The 25398-nt window shown below is 51.2% G+C and overlaps 1 protein-coding gene across 1 annotated transcript in view; it reads right to left on the reverse strand.

Moving 5' to 3' along the window:
- GTF2IRD1 (GTF2I repeat domain containing 1) overlaps positions 1–25081 on the reverse strand; it is a 73700-nt gene extending 48619 nt beyond the window's left edge. The window contains 3 exon segments of the mRNA XM_069033577.1: positions 1198–1326; positions 24805–25018; positions 25020–25081. Of these exon segments, the coding sequence (XP_068889678.1) occupies positions 1198–1326; positions 24805–25018; positions 25020–25081 (405 nt within the window).
- Positions 25082–25398: the final 317 nt, after the last annotated feature.

Genomic DNA, 25398 nt, shown 5'->3' on the forward strand with positions numbered 1-25398 from the left:
AAACCAGCTTCTATACTAAGTCATTTTACCTCCTATTCACCTTCTTCAAGGAGGCATTGAATCAAATCCCATAAACCTGGTATTTTTAAGAAACCTCCTTTCAAAACCCCGTCACAAAGACAAGTATTTTGCTCAAAAAGTCCAGCACTCAAAATATAAACCCAAAAACTAAGGTACGTGAATTTTGGAGGCAGAACAAACCCAAACACTATGCCTGCTTGGTGACATGCATATGGCCATGTAGTTTATTTACCAGGCACACAGGCAGCTAGGTTCCAATGAGCACAGAGCCTGCCACTGGTGAAGCACTGGGATAAAGGCTGAATTTCAGGAGCAGCCTGGTCCCTGGCCCTAGTATAAGCACCTAACAAGGACTGCAAAATAATGTATATTCGTTAAGAAGTCAAACTATGGCAACATAATTTCCTGTACACAATGGCATGTATATAAATCATCAACTCTGCTTGGGGTGTGTAGGCTCCAGGGAACCTGCTCCTTAGTGGGGTGGTAATGTCAAAGAGAAGGAAATTGGTATTAATGAAAAAACCTCTACCTGCATAGAGAGGAAAATACATCCTAGATAAATGCGTTACATATGACTTGACTTTAAAAAGAGAGAGCTGTATAGCACATCTCATTGCATTAGACATTTGTTACTACACATCCGCTTTCCCTTCTTGATCACATTCACAGTTAAAAATAAGATTAGCTCTGGTCCACGAGACTTAATCCAAACAGTTATCTTGTTTATGTAAGCAGGGTTGACTTACGCAAGGTTTCCACTGGGAATTCTAAGTCAAAAGATATGAAAGTTATTTTCTTTGTTCTCAGAGATAAAAAGCCATTGTTCTGCTGTTGTGTAAATGCTCACTGTAACACTGGTAAAACAGCAAGAAAAAAAAAAGCCAACCACCCTATAGCCAGTTGATACCAACATAAATATTAATGGAAAAACAATACACATCAGATCAATACACATGAGATTAACTTGTGCTGACTTTATGATCCTTATAGCTGTCAGGGTAGGAAAGGGTTTTTTATTTCCCAGCTCAAGCAGCTCCCTGGGCTTTCCAGCAGCAGAGGGGAGTGGCATGAGTTCACCAGGCATCCTGTGCCAGCCCTGCACCCAGACAGCCTTGCTAAATGGAGGGCAAAGATGGGAGGGGGATGGGGACAGGGGTACCACTGGCCTCTTACCATGGAGTCTAAGGCAGACACTAAGCTGGTGATGATTTCGTCTCTCTGGGGAAAAACCATATTCCATTGGTCAGCTCTGGAGGTGGTGAGAGTCACATCTAAAGGCTTCCCTGCCAAGGCCATATTCACCTGAAAATAGAAAAAAACAAAAGAGCTATGCATCGTTGTTACTAACGGAGAGCTGGAGCATCACCACAGTAGTCCCACTACCATCATGTGCTATGGGAGCAATGCTGGCACAGATACACAGGGGAAACTGAGGCATGCAGAGAGGCCAGAGCAGCCTGAACCCCACAGTCCCCATGAGTCCTCTGCTAAAGGCAGATAATTGCAGATGCTGTTGAGCTGTAGTCAAACCCTGGAGTCGATGCTGTGCGTACCAGCTGTGGCCAGATCATCTCTGCCTTTTGAGCTTTGACATCTCACCCTCAAGGAGATGTCACCCCTGCACAGGGTGCACTGGACCAGCTGCATGGTGGGATACCCCAGATGTCCAGCCTGTGGCCATGCAAGCCAGAGGATGTGATGCTGAAGTGGACACTGAGCACTCCTGTGCCCAAGCTCTGATGGCAGCTGTGAGCAGGGGGTGATGGCTCTGTCCCCACAAAGACATTGTGCTGACCATCCTTGTGCCTCCTGCTCCAAACCCTGGGCAAGAGGAGAGCCTGGCACCTGAAACAGGTCCAAGCCTCAGGGTGCTCTGCTTTCATGCCAAGGGAGAGATGCAGCTCATGGCAAGGGATTCCCTTATCAAATCACCCCACCCTGCAGTTCTTGGTGTCAGGGGGAACAGGATGAGGTGGCATGCAGGGACCACACATCTGAAAAGACGCCCAGGCCCAAAATCTCCACCCCTCACAGCCAAATGGGGAACAATGCTGGGACCCAGCTACAAGTGCAGCAACAGCACCAGGTCTCTGCGCCTCAGTGTTCATGTCTCATCACAACTCACAGTAGTGCCAATGCTGCAGGAAAACTGAGGGAAGGTCTCACCATGCTTAAAACACCCTGTTCCCATGCTGGGACACCCACACTTGAGACAGCATCACCCTCAGTACCCAACACATCTCTCCCAGCTATTGTCCCCAGTGTTGCACCACCCAGCTTTAATCCTGCTAATAAAGGGCAGCAAGTCAGCTCAGGAGCCACTTGAACCAGATCATAAATCATGTGTTTGCAAATGGATGAAAGAAGCTAGAGAATCACAAGGCTGGATGGGCAGAAGGCAGAGAATATGAATGAAGCTGCCTGCACATAATTCAATTTGCCACTCAGTTGAGAACCACAGCTGCCCGGCCTCACTGAAAACATGGGTTAGAGGAAACAGCAAACCCCCAAATTCACCTTCTTGCCCTAGTTTGCAGCTGTGTCCAAGCAGAAGGAATTTGAATGCAAAGAAGGGCTGTGCTGCCCCATGAAACTGAGGAAATGGTAGATTTTGGCCCAAAATAACAAGCTCCCCCAGGCTGGCATCTCTGCAGGCACCTGAGCACACGTTATGAAAGAATCACAGAATAGTTTGGGTTGGAAGGGACCTTAAATGTCATCTCGTTCCAACCCCCTGCCATGGGCAGGGACATCTATCCCAGGTTGCTCCAAGCCCCATCCAACCTGGCCTTGAGCACTCTCTGGATGGGGCAACCACAGCTTCTCTGGGCAAATTTTTATGAGGGTCTGCAACAAGCTAATGAAGAGAGGAGACAAATCCCATTAAACAACAATGACTAAGTTTCAGGAATTGCTCTGGATGAGCCCGCCAGGTTCTTCCCCCATGTTGCCAGCTGTTGAAAGCAGCCAAGCAGTGCTGGGGCTTCACTGGCATCTGCAGACGGCAGAGCCAGAACCTCAGCCACACTAACAGTTGCCCGGGGAAATCGTTTTCCACCCATCTGACACATTCTAACAAAGCTGACTGACATCTCCTCCAGGATGATTTTGGGGGCAAAAAAACCTGGCCTAACTAGGCATCAGCTTGGAAAATAAAGCAGGAAACTGAACATACGGTCCTGCAGCCAGGCACAGACCCCAGGTGTCCCCATGCTGGGGACAGGTCTCTGCCAGGCACCTCCAGCTTTACCATAACAAGAAGCTGCAGCAACACGAGGAGGCAATCTGCCCTGCTCCATCCCTGCACAGATGGATAGACAGACAGACAAGAGCCAATTTCAGCTGCAAGCTCCCAAGCAGCTTCCTGAGCACAGCTCTGCAGGACTAGGGAACTTGAGATTCCATTATTTTCATGGATGCTGTGTTAATAAGAGGTGCCTTGTTGCAATTGGCAGGGAACAGCGAGGTGCTGGTGGTGCCAAGGCTGGGTGCTAAGCTGAGCTGGGGACCAGCCACTGCCCTTCTCCAGGGAGCATCACTCCCTTCTTAACTCCCCCAAGCACTTGCTTAGAAAACAGCCTTACTTTGATGTCCGTATATGTTTCTGAGTGCCCGATTTATTATTAAATATGACTGGTATGACATGGATACTCTGTTGCCTTCTGGCAGCATTTTGGAGAACCAATCCCTGCCTTGGTGGGGCTGGTTGCATCCCCTTGGAGAGCTCTAGCTGCACCAACCTGTTCAGCCACAGACTCCCACAGGAATCAGCACTTCCAGGGAGGAGATGCTCCTCTCTTGGCTGCAAAAAGCAAAGCCATAACCTGGATCTGGCTGCAGAGGAGGAACCAATGGGATGGGGCAGGATCCCTGCATCCCCTTCCTATCCTGCAGGAGATCGGGACAAAAATAATCCCTTTCCCCTGGCTTATTGTTTAATAAGTAAAAGCAAGAATCACTCAGCAAGAAAAAAAACCCCAAAAACATCACAAAATATGACCCAAGTAACACAATGGGATTTTAAGGGATGGGGGGGGACAATATTCCAGTAAAGCTTTTAATCATTTGTGGTCACAAAGAGCAGTGAGAGTGGATTTAGAAAAGGGTGGAATAAAAGGGAGGAAAAAACTTCACTAGCAAGTGCTAGGCTTATTTAAATCAAATTAAGACATAGGGCTTGAAGTTTTTTGTCTGATTAAAGGGAAAGTACTCTTTAGGAAAAGTAGGGTAAACCATTCTTACAGCAGTTCAGGCTGGCAACAGGGAGCGAGGTGGGTAGGATGGGTGCAGAGCAGTCTGCCTCACTTCCTGGGGCTCCATGTGACTGTCCTACTGAAATCCCTCCCTGGGACACCACCTTCCACAGGGGTCCTGCTCCAGGTACAGCCCCATTGCACCTCTGCACACTGAGTCTCAACCCCAGGAGCAAAGGTTGGCTCAGGGACCATCACATCACTGTCACAGGGCCAAAGCAAACATTTGCAGATTGTTTTTGCACTTTTAGTTGTTTTTTTAAAGTTATCAAATGGTGTTATTTTGTAATTATTTCTCGTCCACAAAGTAATCTCAGGGGAACAGGATGCTGTGCAACAGCCAGCACAGGATGCTTGGCTCTCATCTCCTGCTTGGCTCTTATGACATATCCCTTGATAATCCTGGGAAAGATTAGAAACTTGGCCCTGGGGGAGTTTCACTTATGAATCACCTGTGCTGCAGCAAAGCAAAAACCAGGCATGTTGGGAGGCTCATGAACCCCTATGGAATGAGCTGGGGGCCCCCCAGCCCTGTGCCCACAGGAGGCACATCCCCTCACCAGTCCCTCTAACGTTTCCATGGAGCATCATCTCACCAAGATAAACATCCTCCAGCCGTGCAACCCACATCACCATTTCCAAACCCTATGGATCTAACAAAACAGTAAAAAAAACCCCACCAGTAAGCCAATGACAACCCTCCAAAGGAAATTTCTAGCCAGAAAGCTGTTATTATACCCCTCAAATTATAAACAGGTCCCATTAGGAGAAGTAGAGGGGGTTTATGGGATCCAACAACTCGCACAGCATGCCCCTGGCCCGTGCAAAGACTGAATTTGCAGGGTGCTCCTGGTGGTTAAGAATGGGAGACTTTTCATCCCCCTTCTTCCTCCTTATCTTTCCAAGTCTTACAGTGATTTTTAACCCCATGTCACAGCCAGAAGCAACATCATCTTATTTATTAAGCTGAGCTGCTCTTTCCACACTGCCATGGACTTTGAAATGGACCCCCCACTGCCATCCTCCCCTTGCCCCTCACCTCGCTGTGCCTGAAAGCCTTACATAGCGTAAATCCCCAAAATCTCATTCCTCAAGGGAAGCTGAATATTTGTCCAGGACTTGCAAACCTGGACTGAATTAGTGGCTCTCCCCATACTTTCACTCCTCTGGGCTACCCTTGGCAGCAAAAAAAAGGCAAGGCAATGACACCTTTTTTGGGAATTACCCAGGGCCAAACCCAGTGCATAGTGGGAGATGGGAACAACTAAATGCCCAGGAGGGATGGAGTACATCCACAATTGTTGCTTGTAACACTGACTTCTACCAATACTGGAATTTTTGTTACCAATACTGAATCACAGAATCATGGAATGGTTTAGTTTGTAAGGGGCCTTGAAAATCCATCACATTCCAATCCCCTGCCATGGGCAGAAACACTTTCTGCCAGACCAGGTACTCAAAGCCCCGTCCAAACTGGCCTAGAACATATTGGGTTTAAACTAATTAATTTGTTTTTTCCTGTTGGTCTACTGTGTCTTACAAATATAGCTCTGTCTATTCCTACCATGCAAAGCATCTCTTGTACTGAGAACCTGGGAAGGACATCAGACCTCAAAACCATCTTGGGGCAAAGTATTCTCAGTCTGGTGCCCTGACCCAAACCCACTGGTGGACGTCATGGCTGCATATTCTAGCTCGGCCCTTAAGGTACCAACTACACCCAAGGGCAACAACTTGAAGACCCAGCACCCAGCAAGGGAGAAGCAAAAACCTGGGGAACATCACAGAGAGCCCTAAAGAGATGCTGCCATTGCTGCCTGCTTGCCCTATGGAGATCCTAATATCACCATGAAAATCCTCCCATGCCTTCCCACCCAGAATGTTTATAAAGCCTGGTACTGGTGTGGACCAGTTCCCCGTTCAGGGAGCTAAACAGGAATCAAAATTAATGACAGCTTTGACTATTCAGCACACTGGGGGTTTAAAAAAAAGAAGAAAAAAAAAGAGGAAAGAGAAAAATTGACCATTGCACTGGTCCTGACCACAGTTCCACACAAGAGTGGCAGGAAATTATCCACTTACTCATTTTTCCAGGGAAATTCTACCTGCTGCCTCAGTGGTTCAGATGAGGTGGTGGGAGGTCCAAATGAACCAACCCCAGTTCCAGCAAAAAAAAAAACAAAAAAAAAAAACAAAAAAACCCCATATATATCAATCTCAATGAAACATAGATTTTATATATATATATACATTACAGGTAGGTCTTCAAATGGATTACAGGCCCTTTACTGTCCTGGGCAGTGGAGGGGCAGCCTGGGGGTATATTAGAGCAGAGGAAAGCACAGCTGGGGGTGGAAGACTTTTGAAGGTACTTGGGTTTCCTGGCCACCCAAAATGTTTGATGAGCCATAGGATGTTGAGCACCATATTCAGCCATCTCCATCCTGCCAGGACCAAGGGAGCAGGACCAGTGCTCTCAAGCCTATCTGCTGAGAGGACCACTGCCAGCCCATGTACATAATGATGAGATGACAGTGATTTTATTTGTAATCACCTGTTATGATTTTATTTGTAATCACCTTTCCTCCATGAGGAAACATTTAAAAGAATTTTTAAAGCTTACACTGGCTCTGGAAGATACTTAAGCAATTAGCCCTGGCTATCATTAAACATGCTTTAAAATCAATCAGGAGTCATCCTAATTGGAGACAGAGTGAGAAATAATGTCCTTTGCTAGTGCCAGGACACTGTCCCTGCTCCAACTGAGGGGCCCATCCCTGTGTCCCATCCAGGGACATTGCTTTGGGGCAGGACTCACGCTAAGGGTTATCTCACCAAAGAGGAAGGGGCAGTGACTCAGAGGGTATTTCCCTGTTCCACTCCATCCCAGGGATTTTGGAGGTCTCTCCTTTGCAGGTGGTTGTGATCAGCCAGGTGCCTGGTGAGCTGAAGCCATTTGAGCAAAAAGCCCTGGAAACCACATCAGGCACAGCAAGGGCAAAAGCTAGGGTAGGGACCAGGCTTGAATTTCCATGTGTGTTTTTTTCTGTTTGCTTAAGCAAACACCAGTATCAGTGGAGCAGATGTGACCAAAGCCATCTTGGATGCAGGAGCCCTGTGACACGGTCCCATGCTTGCCAAACAGCTGTCCTTGGGTTTTTTGCTGCAGCGGTGGAGATTTCTGCTCCACATGGGCAATTTGCTTTAACCCACCTGTTCTGCCCAGCTAAACCATAATCCCTTACACCTAATTCAGTGCCAGCCTTCAGCCTCTGTGGCCACATCATCTCCATCTCAAGCCATGCAAATCATGCCCATGCCAGGATGGTTTACTGCATCCCTAACAGATGGTTGGTGAGCTGCACCATTACCAATGTCAGTGGTACAGCAGATATATCTGTGGTCCAGGGCACTCACAAAATGCTCAGAAATATCCTCAACTGCCTAAACACTCCGAAAAGCCCTAATCCATACCCTGTGTGTGGGTGCCCTGGCAGCACAGCTCTCCTGGGACAAGCAAGGAGCTCTGGGTTTTGAGGGACCTGAGGTGCCATGCTGCTGATATCCCCAGTGTGAGAAGCATCTGCTGAGGCACATCTGGTCCCCTAAACATGAGTGTCGGTGCACCCCCAGTCTCCAACCTGGTCCATCTGCTGCCCCATCTCTCCACAAATCCAAAAATTCCCTTCTATTTTGCTACTTTTCACAGAATCACAGAATGAACTAGGTTGGAAAAGACCTTTGAGATCATCAAGTCCAACCTATGACCTAACACCTCCTCATCAGCTGAACCATAGCACTGAGTGTCAGGTCCAGGCTTTTCTTAAACATGTCCAGAGGTGGTGACTCCACCACCTCCCTGGGCAGACAATTCCAGTGCCCAATCACTCTTTCAGTGAAGAATTTTTTCCTGATGTCTAACCTAAACTTCCCCTGGTGCAGCTTAAGACTGTGTCCTCTCGTTCTGTCAGTGGTCACCTGGGAGAAGAGCCCAAGCCCCACCTGGCTATGACCACCTTCCAGGTAGAGTGCTGAGGTCTCCCCTGAGTCTCCTTTTCTCCAGGCTAAACAACCCCAGCTCTCTCAGCTGTTCCTCATAGGGCTTGTGTTCCAGGCCCTTCACCAGCCTTGCTGCCCTCCTCTGGATGCATTCAAGCATCTCAGCATCCTTCCTGAACTGAGGGGCCCAGAACTGGACACAGTACTCAAGGTGCAGCCTCACCAGTGCCAAGTACAGAGGAAGAATGACTTCCCTGGTTCTCCTGGCCACACTATTCCTGATACAGGCCAGGATGCCGTTGGCCTTGTTGGCTACCTGGGCACACTGCTGGCTCATGTTCAGTTGGCTGTCAACCAGGACCCCCAGGTCCCCTTCTGCCTGGCACTCTGTTCCAGCCTGTAGTGCTGCAGGGGGGTGCTGTGGCCAAAGTGCAGGACTAGGCACTTGGACTTGTTAAACTTCATGTTGTTGGACTTGGCCCATCTATCCAGCCTGTCCAGGTCCCTTTGCAGAGCCCTCCTGTCCTCCAACAGACTGACACATGCTCCCATCTTGGTGTCATCTGCAAATTTACTGATGGTGGACTCAACTCCCTCATCCAGTTTATCAATGAAGATATGAAACAGAACTGGCCCCAGCACAGACCCCTGAGGGACACCACTAGTGACTGGCTGCCAACTGGATGCAGCACTGTTCACCAGCACTCTCTGGGCCTGGCCATCCAGCCAGTTCTTAACCCAGTGAAGACTGCTCCTGTCCAAGCTGTGGGCTACCAGCTTTTCCGGGATTGAAAGGTATCAAGCTGGTATCAGCTTTTCAAGGTGATACACTTTTCCAAAGACTGAAAGCAGCAGAGCTGGGGGGCAAACAGCCTCTGGTACAGTCTGGGCCACAGTGCTACCAGCACAGTGAAGATGCAGGCACTGCTTGTGCCTGCATCCTTACTATGCCAGTAGCTCTTACCTCACTGCCTCTGTTGGCTCTTCCCAACCCTGTATCTCCCCTGCCTGGTTCCTTCCAACTGGGTAGTACAAGGCAGAGCAAGCTCTCATGACCAAACACCTCCTTCCCTGTTTTATTTTGCCCACAAAACCCAAGGCATCTGCTGGAAAACCTCCTCACGTACACACTGGCACCACAACATTCACCAGCATCACTGCCTCAGCTCCACTTTCCTGGATAATCTGACACCTGCTGTGGTTTAGTCCCACTTACAAAAGAAGCAAAGATCAAACTGGGGGCTCCCACAGGGAAAAGTGTCTACCACAGGAATTTCACTTTCTGTCTCCAACCAGGGCATTGCATTCTGCTACCACCTCGATTTCCCTAAGCCTAGCCTAGGTGCATATAGTAAAATTATAGCAAGCATCCGTCTAGTGCAAAGAGAGACACGAGAGGATCAAGTGCCCATCAGAAGCTGTATCTCATCTCCCCCAGGATAAACACTTCCATGGCATGGCAGCTGCTGGGGCATCACTCTGCCTGTGGAGCTCCAGCAGCACGGCTTTCGGTTCCAGACAAGTTTCCATGCCACAATCTCACGTCAGGCAGGCACAGAAGCTCTTGCTTCCAGCAACTGCCTCTTCATTTATTAAAGAAATTTTAAAGGAAAACAAGGGGGGAAAAAGTGTTAATTGGAGCATTCCCACTATAGCAGGGAGGGATGCTGCAAGGACCGTGCATGGAAAGCTGGATCCTGCCCTGGCAGCCCCGCATGAATGGTTGGGTTCAGTGAGGCCAAGATGAACTTCATGGTGGCTGGTGAGTGAGCAGAACCACCCAGCCACAGGGACCTGGGACCTGTACACCTCCCAGAGCTGAGCCTCCCTTCCCAGGGGGATGCCCAGCCCCAAAACTCTGCCTGCATCAGGGAGCTCAGCACCCCTTCCCATATAAAAGCATGCTGCTTGGCAGTTCCTAGAAGAAGAGGCGCAGATCCGGCACCTCAAGTGCCAGGGCTCAGGTTGCACTTCCCAGAAGCAAGTGGCCAGGGGAAGCCAAAATTAGCAGGCTGATAATTCTACCCCTTGGTACATCCCACTGGTCTAGTGGAAGGTGTCCCTGCCCATGTCAGGGGTGGGGGTGGAACTAAATGACCTTTAAGATCCCCTTCAAACCACATGATTCCATGAATCTATGATGATCCCTAGCCCCTGCACCACCATGACTGCTGGTTATTCCAAGAAGATGCTGGCAATCCCTTGCTTAGTGAAAAAATGAGGTGAAATGAACTCAGAAGCCATAGGATAACCTGCAAGGCAGGTCTTGGGATTGCATCAGCCTGGGTCCCCAGCCCTGTACCCCCTTGCACCCTTCCATCAGCACTTGGGTCCCACCTTGCAAGCCTGAGGGGGTGCTGGAGCAGGGGAAAGGCAGGCAGACTCTGTTCCCTGCCTCTGGTTCGGCAGTGCATACACTAACACTGGGGTTATTTAAAGCCCAGTTTTAACAGCATTCAGCTACCGGTTGCGTGATCAGGATAAAAAATCGCAATCCTAATTCCTGGCCCCCGGTGCCTATGGCAACTGGTATCCGTCTCCTTGGAAACTAATCTCGTGGTATTTGAACAATGTACCAAGGGCCTTTAATCTCCCAAAGACTGTAAATCTTTATTCTAGCCTGCTCTCATCCTACCCCAAGAGCCAATATAAAAAGCCTGTTGTTTTCCACGAAGTCACTAAGAGCCTAACTTGAATTTTATATTACAAAGACACATGCTTTTTGCTTTTTTAAAATATATTTTTCCCCACTAAATTAAGGAAAAATCCCATATATATCATGCCCCTGGTGATGCAGCCCTGGCCCCACACGCTGGTAGGGGGTTTGCTTTCCCTGAACAGTGCTTGATGCCCAATCCTGGCTCTTGCCTCAATTGGCACATCCACCTTGTCCCTCTAACCAGACAGTTAAGAGGGACATAACCAGATTATGATTATGATTATTGTCTAGCAAAAGGCTACTCAAACTGCAAATATACAAAACCCCTTGTTGCAGCAGCAACTCATTGCTGGGGACAATGAGTCCACAAGGGCTGAGCAGAAGATGCTCCACCTCAGTCCCCCAAATGCTGTTGGGCACCTCATCTTGCTCCTCACTCAACCCCCATGCTTTTTCCTTTTGCAAAGCTGCTATTCATGGCACCAGCCCCTTCCCAGCTCCCAGACACCATTCATCACCCACTTTCTGCTCTGCACAGGCAATTAGTTTGCTCTGTGTAAGATGGTCCCTGACAGAGAGATACCACATAATCTCATTATGTTTAATTTTATCTCTAATATTTCTCTCTGGTTACTGGTGTCTCAGTACTGAGTATTCAGTGTGTTACAGGATGGGCTGTTTGCTAATCCAGGCTGGCTACATAAATAAACTCATTAAAAAAATAAAATGGCTTTTTAAAGGGATGAAAGAAAGCTCAGAGATGGGAGTATCCCATGCCCTGAGCTTCCCACTCCTGTCTGCTCCCTGCTCCCTTCTCCCTTATTTTATGTTATGGGATGAGTCACAAAGGTGAGAGCAGGTCCTGGGTCATCCCAATCCCACAGTGGGAGCCTGTGTGTGGAGAGCTAGTGCCAGCGGCTCCTTGTCACCCACAATCTCAATGCCTGCCCAGAACTGGGCATCTTGCATGGGACAAGTGACTCACACTGGCAATGGAGGAGCCTTGGGTGAAGCCAAGCATGCACCTGCCCTGGTATGACCCATCAAGTGAGGCAGGCACTGACAGTGCCGCCTGGGAGGAGCAGCCAGCCAGGATCCCCATTTCCTCCCCAAGCAGCCTCTGGCCATGACACCAGCTGCAAAACCTGCCATTTCCCATGCAAACCCCACCACTACTGCAGTACTATCAAGGCTCAGTATTCACTGCTGCTGCCAGACCCAAACAGCTGTGGGTGCCACAGCTCCCACAAACCCCAGGCAGGGACATCACCTTCCATGTCAAGGCAAGACACGGGAAGCCACTGGGGATGGAACTGGGGCTGCCCAGCATCCCAACTGGGGCAGCAACACGAGGTCCTGCTTTGCACCACTGGCTGGTGGAGCCATGCCACCTCCAGCCAAGGTGTCCCCACCAGTGTGACCATCCCCACAGCTCCAGTGTCCAATACATCTTGGGTTCACTCTGCAAGATTGCCCCCACCACATTCACAGGGGCTTGGCTGTTTTTAACACTGAGCCCTGAGCACCATAAGCCTTGCTGTGCTGATGGCAGCTAGCCAGGGACAGGGACAGATGGACAGGACAGACCCACGTCCAGGGACAGTTGCTGATTGCAACCCCCCAGTAACATCTCTGCCTCTTGGGGCTCTGAGGAACTGTGTGTACACATCGGTACCTTCACCTGGGAAGGACAGCACAGCATCTTGAGGGATTTGCTGTGGTGCCAGGAGCACCTGGTGCTCCCAGAGGTATTTGGGCTGCAGTGGGGTGGGGAGAGTGGCAGCCTAGGGCAGATGCAGTGGGAGTGGCTCTGATCACAGCTCTGATTCAAAGGCTGCCTGGGCTGGCCCCAGGGAGCCCTGAGAGGATGGCTCCGGGCTGGCCAGGATCCGGCCCAAAAACAAGCCAGGTCCTCTCCCACGTGTTTCTGCTCGGAGTCACATCGGGACAAGGTGACCTAGCTGCTGATACCTCCTCCTTCCCAGGACTTGTCATCACTCAGGCTCGAACACAGCAGCTTGGGACAGCATTTCCCTTCCCTGACACCTCGACCCACCCCAGAGCACACGAGGCCCTTCTTTCCCAGGGAGAAACTGGCCCAGATCAGCCCCAGTCCCTATAACCCTTGTTCACCAGTGGGTCAGCTGAGCTCCCTGAGCCTGCAGCCACCCAGCCCTGCCCTTGTCCTACTCACACTGTTTCGGAAAGGATTAGCCAGGGAAATCATTGGCAGAGGTGCCCCCCAACACCATGGGACCAGCAGAGCCCGAGGTCTTGCAGAAACACATGTTCCCTCCTGCTAAATTCCAGCTTAATTCTCATTTCCACTGTGTTATGAAATACATTATCTATTGAAACTAAGTCAACAGTTGTTTGCACTTCCATGTAAACACAGTGAATATTAGGAGCAGGGCCAGCATTATATTTGCATCCAAAATGCTGCCTGCACTGCCCTCTCCCTGGCTCTTCTCCATTTCTGCAGCTAAAGACACAGTGATGCAGGAGATGGTGAAACCCAAGACGAGAGCAGCCCAAGAAGCAAGAAACCCCTTGTTTTTCTCTCTCTATTTTTATTTTTCTGCAGCAGGAGAAGCAACGTCCCTTTAAGCCTCCATACCGCATCGACACGCACACCCCTTCATCTCAGGGCCAAGTCAAAACTGCTTCAAATTCCCAATGACACACATATCTTATCAGAGCTGCTTTGCATAATGCATAAATATTTATTTGCTTTTAATCCTGCAAAGCAAACCTGCCTTGTGGCACGTTTCCCTTAATCGGCAGCTCTGGAGCCCAACAAAGCGCCAAGAGAAGCAGCGTCCCGAATTCAGAGCCTACTTTAGATGCAAGGCCAGGGAAATAAGCACCCAAGGTCCAGTACCCACCACCTCCTGGGGTGCCCGGGGCAGGATTAGGGTGTCAAAGCAGCCATACAGCACCCTGGTTCCTTGCCTCCAGGCAAAGGAAGAGCTTGGCTCAGGTACCTCATAAATAACAGAAAATAAATATATCTGCGTCATGAAACCATGAGAGTGTGTGTGAGAGGTGGCTTGATGCTGACTTAGCTCCTGGCTGGTGATGCTTCCAGGACACGTGAGACTGGGGAGAGTGGGTCTGGGTCCTCCAAAAAGGAGATTTTGGGGGCTGAGTAAAGGAAGACCACCTTGTGACAGGGAAGGCAGAGAGCATATGGCTTATTTTTGGGGTTCACAGCTTAGTTTTTGTACACAGGCTTGTTGAGTTGAAAAATGGGAACTCTCCAATGTGATCATCTGTGGGTTGGGCAACGAGGGGATGTGCCACCAGAGACCAACTCAGCCCCTCCATCACCCCAGTTCAGGACACTGCTGAGCATAGACCCATCACCCAAACCCCATCAAGACCCACGCAGCCTCATATGCCACAAAATTTGTGAGAACCAGTAAAAATAAGACTTTTCAAACATCAAATCACCCCAACACCAAAACCCCCTAATTACCTCTTGCTTCAGTCAGAAGTACCAGAAGCAGCACACTCGCCCTCATCCATCCCCCCTCCACAGCAGTCACAGCATCTACATTTGGATCCACAAAGCTTGGGATTGTGAATTCATTTCTCAATCAGTTCTTCTTAAAAGGGTGGGAAGCAATTAGGCAAAGGGTGCAGCAAGGGTGCAGATGCTGTGCCCAGGGAGCTGGCAAGCACCCAGCACAGCTCTTCGCTCCACATGCAGCCAGAGCAGGTAAACACAGAACTACTTTACAGTGGGCAGGTAAATATTTAAATAGGATTTATTTCAGCTACTCTGCCTCATCCTCTGATAACCTGCTGACCCAGATAGAGCCCCAAAACCTGATTCAAAGCAAAATGCTGTTTCTCCCCAAGACAGGAGGAAGCACCTTAACCTCTACCCAAGGCCAATGATTTGGGACTGGGAGGAGAAACCAGCCCAGCCATCCTGAGGAGGCTTTCCCCAGGAGCTGAGTGTGATCTTGCATCTCTCCAGCATCTTCAAGGAGTGCTTCTTACAGCCCCAAACCATGACCCCCCCAGATATCAGCATCTCCAAGGAGGGATACTGCTCCATCCCCATGAACACCTCCCCCAGCCCCCATGTCCATTGCCTTGCTACTGAGGACACAAAGCACCCCAAAGTGGCAGCCTGTCTCTCTACAGCATCCTTCAAGCTACTCCAAATACCAATAGCACTGCACAGACTCAAGCAGAAAGCAAAATCAATACTGGGAAGGAAGGTTCTGGGCTTAAATATCTGTCATAGCATCACTGAGAAAAGCGGGTTTGTAAAGGCGGGAGGATAGATAACCTGGCACACCCACAGCACATAGGGTTGAGAGGAATGGTGTTTGCTGGAAGGTTTCCATAGGTATCACAATGGCTTTCAGGCAGGGAGCACACAGTGGGGGTATAGACTCAGCTGATCCAGGCACAAAGAGTGTTATGGGGAGGAGGAAGAAGAGAGGCACCCTAGCAACATGTCCTGGCTCACAGACAAGCAATGTTGTATGCACCAGCAGCTGCCTTTTTGGTTTTGGGGAGTGTGGAGCCATGAGGATATGGGGCAGCACATGCAGACAAGCCAGCCATCAAGCCAGCACCCTCCCGATGCTCTCCTCACCTGCAGCCCTGATGGGAGACATTTTCCCTTCTGCTCTTCTGGTCTTGCACCTCCAAAGTGCCAGCTCAAGCTGCCAACAGGCACCAGATTCCATGCCCCATGGGGACAATGCCACAGCAAAATCCACCCACCAGTCTAGACACGGATGAGACCCCCATAACACACAAAAGCCATATTCTGCAGCATCCACAGCAGCAGCTCCCCACAGCAGAGACAATTCCACATTATTTTGAATGATCGTGTTTGAAATAATAAAGGACGCCTACGTGCTCAAGTACATTGAAGGCAACCCAGCACCAGCCCAGCAGTTAAAAATAGCCCTTTCCAGGAGTGTGCTACCAGCCTTGACCACAGGCAACCCTGGCCCTGTGGGACACACACTCTCTGCTCTGTCCATTGGCATGGCCACATCAGTCTGCAGCGCACCCAAAGGTCAGCAAGTGTTGAAATATGCATCTTGCTTGCAGGGAAAAAAAAGATTAACCAAAAGGAGAAAAAATATATTCAAGGACCCTATGCTGCTAGGGGAGAGAGAAATAAATCAAGGGGGGGAGAAAATTTATTGGGGTTCAAGCCCCAACCCGAGCAGCTGATGATCAGAGAGCACTGAGATGAGGTGCAGAGTGGAGCCAAGCATCACTCTTGCCAGATGCAAAAGTAGAGGAAACATTTTCATTACAGCAGTGGTGCTGGAGTTGTCTTTTATCATGGAGAGCCTCATGCAGGCAGCAATAGGGCTGGATTTCTGCAGGTGTAATTCCCACAGAGATAAAGACCTTGTTATTCAACAAGCAGTGGCATTGTACATAAATTACAACAGAAAATGTGGGGAAACAAAGAAGTTTTCAAGAGAGCACGTAATCTTCAGAAGGGTGGCATAGGGAAAGCTGGCGGGTGGCTGTGGGAAGACAGTACCAGTGAGAAGTGGGGCTGATCTCACTCTTCCACTCTCCATGGGAATAAACCTTTAGACAGGTGGAGGGGAAAATTAGCCCACCTGACTGACAAGTATTTGAGGGGAATGGATGCAGCAGGATCCAGCAAGGAGCTATGGGAAGGGCACAGGTGGGTCCTGGGTCCATCCCAGAGCCAGGTCTTCACTCCAAGAGCTCATACAGGAAGGGACAGGGCCACACTGCACCAGGTTGATCAGTGCATGACATGGGTCATGCCCATCTCTTAAATGTCTTTTTTCTCCCCTCATTTTAAACAAACAAACAAACAAACAAACCCAAAACAGCCTGACACTAATTTTGACAAGTTTAATGTTTAACAGCCTGTTAAATGTCACCATCCACTCACTTCTGCCTGTGGATCTGTAGTAACAGCACTGGGGCACTCTCCCTGTGGGATCCTGATGCCCAGCATGCTCCTTTCCCAGCCTGGCATCTCCCAAGGAGCTATGGGGCAGGGGTGGCAGGGGACTGGCACATGCAGTGAACCCCAGCAAACCCCCCACCTTTGATGGGACAGGGTGCCCAGAGAAGCTGTGGCTGCCCCATCCCTGGAAGTGTTCAAGGTCAGGTTCGATGGGGCTTGGAGCAACCTGGCTTAGTGGAAGGTGTCCCTGCCCATGGCAGGGGCCTGGAACAAGACAATCTTTAATGTTCCTTCCAACCCAAGCCATTCTGTGGTTCCATCATTCAAGATCCTGGATGAACTTCATCTGGAGGCATGGAGATGTGCGCATTTTGGTGGCCAAAAATACCAAACTCTAGCTCAGGGTAAAATGCTGTAATTTCACTTAAAACGGTTTCTGGGCATTTTTCCCCAGAAAGACAAGATGAAACTACAGCCCACCGATTCCCCTAAAGGGTGCAGAGCAATTTATTTCCAGTGATCCTCTTCTAATGAAGCTAATTTTTAACCTTGTCAGAAGGTGCATGCAGGCTCAGGGCACTGGTGCAGCTCCCTTCCCCCCACGCCTGCCTTTCCCAGGATGAAAACCTCCAACCCAAACCTCAACCAGGATGTTTATTTAAGACCCAAACCCCAAAGGCATTTTAAACAAGCAAAGTTCCTCACATAGCTTGCTGACCAAGTGCAATCCTTCATGCCAGTGATTGCAAGTTTACACCCAGGGGGGTGTGGGGGTCCCTGCTGCCACCAGGATGGTGTTGTCCCACTGCTCGGGTGGGAGCAAGGATGATGCTGTGGGACCCAGGGACTTGGTGGCATCTCATGGTGTCCTCACAGACCAGAGCATCCCCATACAACTGGGTCCCCACAGCTCAGCAATGTGGTGGCCCAATTTTTGGGAAACTTGCCAATGACCCTACCATCACCCCACTACGCTCCAGTGGGAATTGGTTCTCACCAGTTGGAAGGGTTCAACAGCTCATATCCCAGCTGACTAAGAGGAAGGAAGCCATAAGAAAAAGCCTTTTCTCCATCCATATCAGCCACTCATGTTTCTCCTAGGACACATCTGACACCAGGCAGCAGGAAGTGGCAGGGGAGCAGCAGTACAGGAGGCAGCTCCCACTGCTCCCTACAGCAGCTCTTCAGCAGATGGTGGCTCGTAACATCATTATGTTTACCTAACAAGATTGCTTTATTGTAGCCCTCCAACAGTAATGCCAGAGCATCTAAAAGCAGTGGCCAGTGCCTGGGCTTTGACAATCCTGGTGTAAAATATATATATATATATATAATTTTAAATCTCTATACAAACCATGATTTTAGAGGTCACAGTAATACACAATTTTTTTCCCCCATACTAAAACAGATGTGACGCACATGCAAGCAAAAAGACATACAATTCAATGCTTTAAATCCTTTTAAGTGCCGGGATGGGGAGTTGCTGTAGCAATTTGGGTAATGCCACGGGCACACAGAGCTCAACCCCCAATCTACCCAGACCAGGAAGCCAGAGACAGCATTCCTCCTGGCAAGGACTGTCATTCCCTGTCTGCACAGCAAACAGGGTCCCAGCCTTCTAAATAATAATGCAATACAAATAATAAAAGATAATTCCAACATATTTAATCATTACCAGAGCTCTGGGAAGAAATGATAATCAGGCCCCTACTAATTAGGGAGACATAATCCTGCCTTTCCTACAGGTTTTTCCATCCCTGTCTCCTACCCTGCCATGAAACAAGCAGAGATCCAGCCCAGTGGGAAGGAGTGTGGCTTTGGTGGAAGCCGCAAACAGATCCCAAAGCACAGCCACAGTGGGCACAGCCCCATCCTATCAGTGCCAGGGGAGACATGCCAAAATACCCATCCCACCAGACTCAGTATCCATCCTACCATGAATGCAACCCATCCTCTGTGGTACCTCTTGCGAAAGCCTAAGCAGCAGCATCGGTCCAGAGAAAACCCTACCCTTGCCACCAATGTCCCTCTGGGATCTCAGCCCTGCAGCAGGGTATGGACCAGCAGCTTGTCTCAAGCTTCACCCAACACCTTTCAGCATCCTGCAGCATTCACTGACAGTGGGCAGGCAGGGGAGGGCAGCATCTGCCTTACTGGCACTAGTCCTCATGCCATCGTGCCATCGACGTGCCATGCATGCTTCCTGGTGCTGAGCCCTTATGAAGTGGATAGGGTTAATTTCTGGTGTAGCTGGATTGCTGCTAATTAGCAGCAGGGCTGGGTTTGTCCTTTTAATCTATGTGTGTCCTGTCAGCGTGGGAGCTCTGCCCACCTCCAGGGAGCCACCTCCAGGGAGTCACCTCCAGGGAGCCACTTCCAGCTTGGTGTGATGGCCAGAGCCATCTCCACTGCCCAGAGCCAATTCTCTGGTGCTACCAGGCTGAAGCCCAGCAGCAAATGAATGACATGGCAGCCAGTGCCCCAAGGGAAGTCACCTCTCACAGGTACTGAGTAGTAGGTGGCTTACCAGGCAGGAAACACATCCACACAGACACATCTGGAGCTAAAAGGATAATGTGAGCTCTGCCAAAACCTGGGCACAGAGATGCACTCATCCCTTTAAAGGTGGGTGAAGCATCTTCCAGCACAGCAACCAGATAAAACCAAGGAGATCTTTCTCACCCACTGCAATGTTTTCATTCTCCAGTGTCATCTTGCTCTGGAAGACTCCCACTCTGTAAATTTTCCCTAAGCCAGACCAACTGCCTCTATGTTCTTCCAAACAACATTCACCTGTTGAAAAACTTTGAAGGTTTTTTGCCTTTTTTTTTTTTAGTGAGGGAGAAGGAAGCCAAGGACTTTTATACACCTATGCCACTGGCACAACCCATGGCCGGCATCCCATGTATCCATCCTACGTTGTCCAGGGATTTGAAGTGGGACTGAAAAGTCTGCTGCTGGCTCTCAAGGCCCAGGCACCATGTTTTTCTCTCAGAAGCATGTAAGTCTCTCCAACCTCTGTGCATCCATTGCAGGGGGAGGTTTCTCCTCCAGGGTACATCCAAGCCAAGCAGGACACACAATCCTGGCAGCAAACAGCATCCACACACATCACTAAAAAGTTCAAGAAATTATCCAAAAATTAAAAATGGTTAAAAACATTTTTCTTCCCAGCGATCTCCAGAGGGTTCTACACCTCAAAGCACCCTCTGGGCTCCCAGGTATTAATCTGCCTGTGGGGCTGTCGGAACAGTTCAACAACAGGTCTGTGGTGCCCATCACAAGCCTCTGCACTCACCTGGACAGCTCAGGGGCACTGCCAGACCCTAGCACACCCCATAGGGGATGTCACCCATGGGCAGGAGATGTCTGGGCTTGTCCCTTCAATCTCCTGGGGCAGAAGTCTCAGGCACACAGGTGGGCACTAGATGACACATTTCCAGGACCCATCCTGGGTCCACACCAATCTACCCACTGGCACTTGCTCCATTTGATGTTAGAGATTTAAAGAAAATGAAGATGGACATCTCACTCTTCATATGAGAGGTGGAGATTGGCTTTGAGGAGAGACACGCTGGCAAAGGATGATGACATCCACATGGCTGTGCAGCAGTAGAGCGATGCTCCTCGCTGGTCCCTTACTCATTCCACTGAGATTGCCTTTCTAAACCAGCCAGACCAGTACAGAGCAGAGACAAGACAACGTGAAGCCAGAAAACTCCAACAGAAGCCATTTGCACGGACTCACGTAAATACTGCTCAGCACAGTCTGCTCCTGAGGAGGGGATCTATGTACCCAGTGCTTTTCTCCACAGCATCCCACCTCAAGGGATTCTTTCCCTTGCTCCCACAGCAAGGAGAGCCTTGCTGTGTTCTAGGTAAGTTCCTAAGGTGGTGTTTGGCAGCAGCTCCTGGACCAGGATGAGACATGAGGTGGTCCCACATGCCCCAGCGGATTTGGGGGGGTCTCTCTGGCAGAAACACCCCAGCCTAGCCCACTGCTCCACCACTCTTGGGCTTGAAGCAAATTTAACCAAGGGGGCTGCACCAAGAAATGAAGCATCAAAATGGCAAGCCAGAAATCCCCAAGGCTACAATTCCTAAAGCCCACATGGGGCCACCACAGCTTCCTGCAGCTCTTGACTGCTTTTTAAAGACAACGTTTCAAGAGATGTAAACAGTACATGCCCTGTGAAGGGCCAGGGCTGCTACAGGGCAGAGCAAAGTCCTGGGAAGCTTCACTCCAGTCTGCAAAGAGCTGCCACCTCCCTTGCAAACCTCCAGGTGGGACTGCTATCTATCCCCAGCCCCACGGCTCTGGCCATAATCCAGATGGACACCAGAGGCCCTTTCCCACAGCTTTCAGCTGGGCTCTTCCCAATGAATGAGCCAATAAATACATATTTAGCTCCCGGATAGCTATCTCCATCTCGGGAGGGGCTCCCAGTAGGTCCTTTCCTCTCCTCCTCCCTGTCCTCGAGAAGGCCTCTGGTGGTGGCAAACCTCTGCTGCCCTATTAAAGCCCTGAAGAAGTTTTGTCATTACCAACAAGGTGTAGGGCAGCCACACACATGGCTAGAGGAGCAAAGCAAGAACAATAACACAGCCCCTCACCCACTCATCACCCCCTTCCCCAAACCATCATGTACCATTTGCACCTCAGCCCAGTCATTCTGGAGCAGCAGGATCCATTCACACATACTCTTTCATGACAAACCACCACCACCTCCACTCACCACAGGCATCTGCAAATGGATGCTGGCAGCACAACAGAATAACCACGCCCCGACAGGCAGGGCAGGACACCACTGCCCAAGATGGGGATAGCCAACACCAAGCCCTGTGCCCACCCCAGGGGTCAGCCATGCAGTGAACATCTGGCTGGAGTCCTCTGCATTCCTCCAGCCTGGCTGCTGGGCTGCCACTGCCAAAATTCCTGAAGGAAGTATAGGGCATTGAAAATTGCCAAAAAAAATCTGAGCTATTTCCTGTGGGAGAAGCAGATGGGAATCCCCCATTAACTCCAGCAGTGAGAGGTCATGTGTTTCAGCCTGAGACTTTGGGGTTTGGTAATTTTCTCCTTCCTTTAAGCAGAGCATCACTCCAGTTATATGTGATGCACACCATGTGGGACAGCCAGACCTGTATCCTCTGTGCTGGCCCCAAAGCCTACCTTCCTTGTCACCTCCTCCCCCATGCAAGGACATGCCAGGTTCTTGTGAAAGTGCTGGGCTGCCAGTAAGGGCACTGTATCTCACCCAGGCTGGTAGAGCCAGGTTGCTAAACATGTCCTTGAGCAGCTTCTTGCTCACCTGTCCCAGCTTCTCATTAGAAAATCTGAACGAGCAGCAACCAGTGGCAGCACCAGCAGCTCCTCCAGAGATGGGAAAGCCCTCTAATGAGGGACAGCAGAAGCAGGCAGCAGTGGCCACCAGAGCACATCCCTGGCTGGCATCATTCCTCTGCTTCTGCAGGCACCATGTGAGGGCAACTGCCCAATCCCTTCTCCTGCCCGCAGTGGCAATAGATCCCTAATAGGTCTCGCCCCAAAATTGTGGCTTTGAGAGGCGATGCCAGCTTGGACAGCCAGGGTGCATGGGAAAACCAGTGGCACAGCCCCAAAGCAGGGCATGCTGTCCCTTAGTGGCCACCACCACCGGTGGTCACAGGGACTCTGGCTCTGCAAGGCTAAAGGGAGAAGAGCAGGGGACCTGCGGGTGTTCATAGAACCACACTGCCCTGACACATGACTCTGACACACGACTGGCTGCTGACATTGTTCCAATGGCAGCACATGCTGCTGTGCCAGGGCTTGCTGCTCCGCCTGCAGGGGCTGCAGCAGAGGCACTGGGACATGGCCTTCAGCACCCCAGCCCCTCAGCTTCCAGCAGGGTCAGGTCTCATCCTGGTGGCCCCTATATTGTTTTCTCATTTCAGAACAAGTGCTGCAGCAGTTTCCACAGAAGGGGATTCTGTGGGCTCAGATGAGCAACAACCAGCTTAATGGGTCTGGATGCGTTGTTGGGGTCTCTGTGGAATTAAAGGCTCTCACATCCACAAGATTATTTCCCAGCTGCAGCACTTCCGACAGCTCCTTCAGTGGGAGCAGCACAAAGAGCAGACACCCTGAAGCTGAGGGCTCCCGTTATGCAAGGCTCCATGCTGATGTCCCCAGGCAGTTCCAATGCCCAGAGCTTGCACACTGACAGGTGACGGATGTGGTGACCAACCCCAAAATGCCCATAGCACCTGGTCCCATGGCTCTGCTATGGTGCTCAGTGGCACCATCGCCTCCCAAAGTGCCCTCGCCTGGCTGTGCCCAGAGTCCACTGCAAACACCCAGGATTACCTGCACAACACCACCAGGTCCAAGGCTCACTCCTGCACAAGATACATTAATAGGATCACTCCAATTTACAGCTTATCCCAGATAAACCCACTGCCAGCCCCACGCACTGAAAGGACAAGGGCACCTGCTCCTCAGGGAGCAACTTTCTCCCTGTCACGGTCATCCCTTGGCACTGAAAATCCTCCACTTGCCCCTGTAGAGGATGCCTGTTCCTTCAGCCCATGGGCCACAGTGCCAAGGCCAGTGACCAGTCCAGGTGAAGCCCCAAGCACTTCATCAGCTCAACACTGTGTTTCTATTTCCAGCAGCACTGTCACCAATCCCCACACCACTGAAGAGGAGGCAAGCTCCGGCAGAGCCCTGCTTCCAGCTCCCCTTCCTGCCTGGCACCGTCCAACGCAGCCAGGGCAGGTGGTGGCCCCAGAACTGCCTTCAGCATGTGGGCCACCACTGAGGTGGTGTGCACTGAGGGCCAGCCTGACATCCTCTATTCAACCGTCCCAGCAACCACCCCAGCTCTACTCTGCACCCCCCTCTGCAGCACTATCACCCCCAACCCCTAACGCCCTCCCAGCCTTATTGCTCCCTGGCATCCCTTCACAGCCCTCATGGATCCCACCAACCCCAAGGCTCACCATCATCCCCAGCATTCTCCCCACCAGCCCTAATGACCCCCCAGACCAAATGAGCTCAACACCCCCATCAGCTCTAATATCCCCAGCATCTCCAAGCCCTACAGATCTTCAATATCCCTCCCAACCCTAATATCCCTGGAACCCCTGCCAAGTTCTATTGCCCTGCAGCATCCCCCAGCCCTACTGCCCTGCAGCATCCCCTAACATTATCAGCTCCCAGTATCCCTATTACCCCCCGAACTCTCCCACAGTGATGAGCCTGACATTCCTCCTCCAGCACCCCTCCAGTCCTAATAATCTCAGCATCCCCCCCAGCAACCCTATTTGCTCCCCAACATCCCCCAGGCCTTGATGCCACACTGTACTCCCACAGCCCTATCAACCCCCATCAGCCTAATGTCTCCCCGAATCCCCCAGCCCTACCATCCCCCCCAGCAGCCCAATTGCCCCCAGCATCCCTCAGCCCTAAAGAGCCCAGCATGCCCCCCCGCCCTACTGCCCCCCCTAACCCCGCAGTCCCAACATCTCCCCAGCAACCCTACTGCCCACTAACATCCCCTGTGCGTTGATGTCGTTTAGAAGCCCGGCAGCCGTATCACCCCTACAGCAGTCCTGTCGCCCTTCTGCATCTCCCAGCACTCAAACCAAGCCCTAATGTCCAGCTGCATCCCTCAGCACTACCCTCCCCCAGGATCCCTAATGCCTCCCTGCACAAACCCCAGCCCTAACGCTCCCAATCATCCTCCGAATCTTGATGCCCCCTCGCATCCCTTAGCCCTACACCCTCCCAGCCCTATCACTCCCCAGCATTCCCCCAGCCTCAATACCCCCCTGCGTCCCATCGCACCTACCACCCCCACATGCCCCCCGCCGCCGCTCCCCCACGGCCGTGACTGGGGGTGGAGGGGGGACCCGTCAAGAGAAGAGGGGGGGCCAAAACTTTTCCTTACCGCGGGCGGTTGGGGCGCGGCGCTGCTGACTCCCCCGGCGAGGCTGCGCGGGAGCGGCGGGAGCGGCGGGAGCGGCGGGGGCGGGCGGGCGGGGGCCGGGATGGAGCCGCCTCCCCCCGCCTCCCGCCGCTTCCCGGGCGGAGCCGGTACAACCCGATGGGGGCCTAAAAGAATGAAAAGAACCCGAGGGGGGTGTTGGTTTTTCCCCCCCCCACACCCCAAATCGGGCACGGAGAGCAGTTCTTTGTTCTGTAATCCCAGTAAAAGTGCCAGCCATTCGCCCCGCCGCTAATCCCAACCCCGCGCAACGGCCGCATCCATTGGCTGCCATTTACACACGGGATTAACCAGCCCGAAAACGGAGAGGGGGGGGCTTGTGAAGGCGGAGACGAGCTCTGCGAAGTCCTTTCACGCCGCGGCGGGGACGCGCCAAGACGTACCGGGGCCACGCGGGCGCGTTCCCGGCGCGTCCCCGGCGCGGCTGGTTCTGGGGCTGCCATGGGGACGTGTCGCCACCTGTTGGTGTTGGCACGGCTGGGTTGGACACGGTTTCGTGTGGATTGGCACCTCTTGGCACGGCTTGGGCGGTCGTGA

This window comes from Aphelocoma coerulescens, chromosome 19, assembly GCF_041296385.1.
Source record: "Aphelocoma coerulescens isolate FSJ_1873_10779 chromosome 19, UR_Acoe_1.0, whole genome shotgun sequence".
NCBI lineage: Eukaryota > Metazoa > Chordata > Aves > Passeriformes > Corvidae > Aphelocoma > Aphelocoma coerulescens.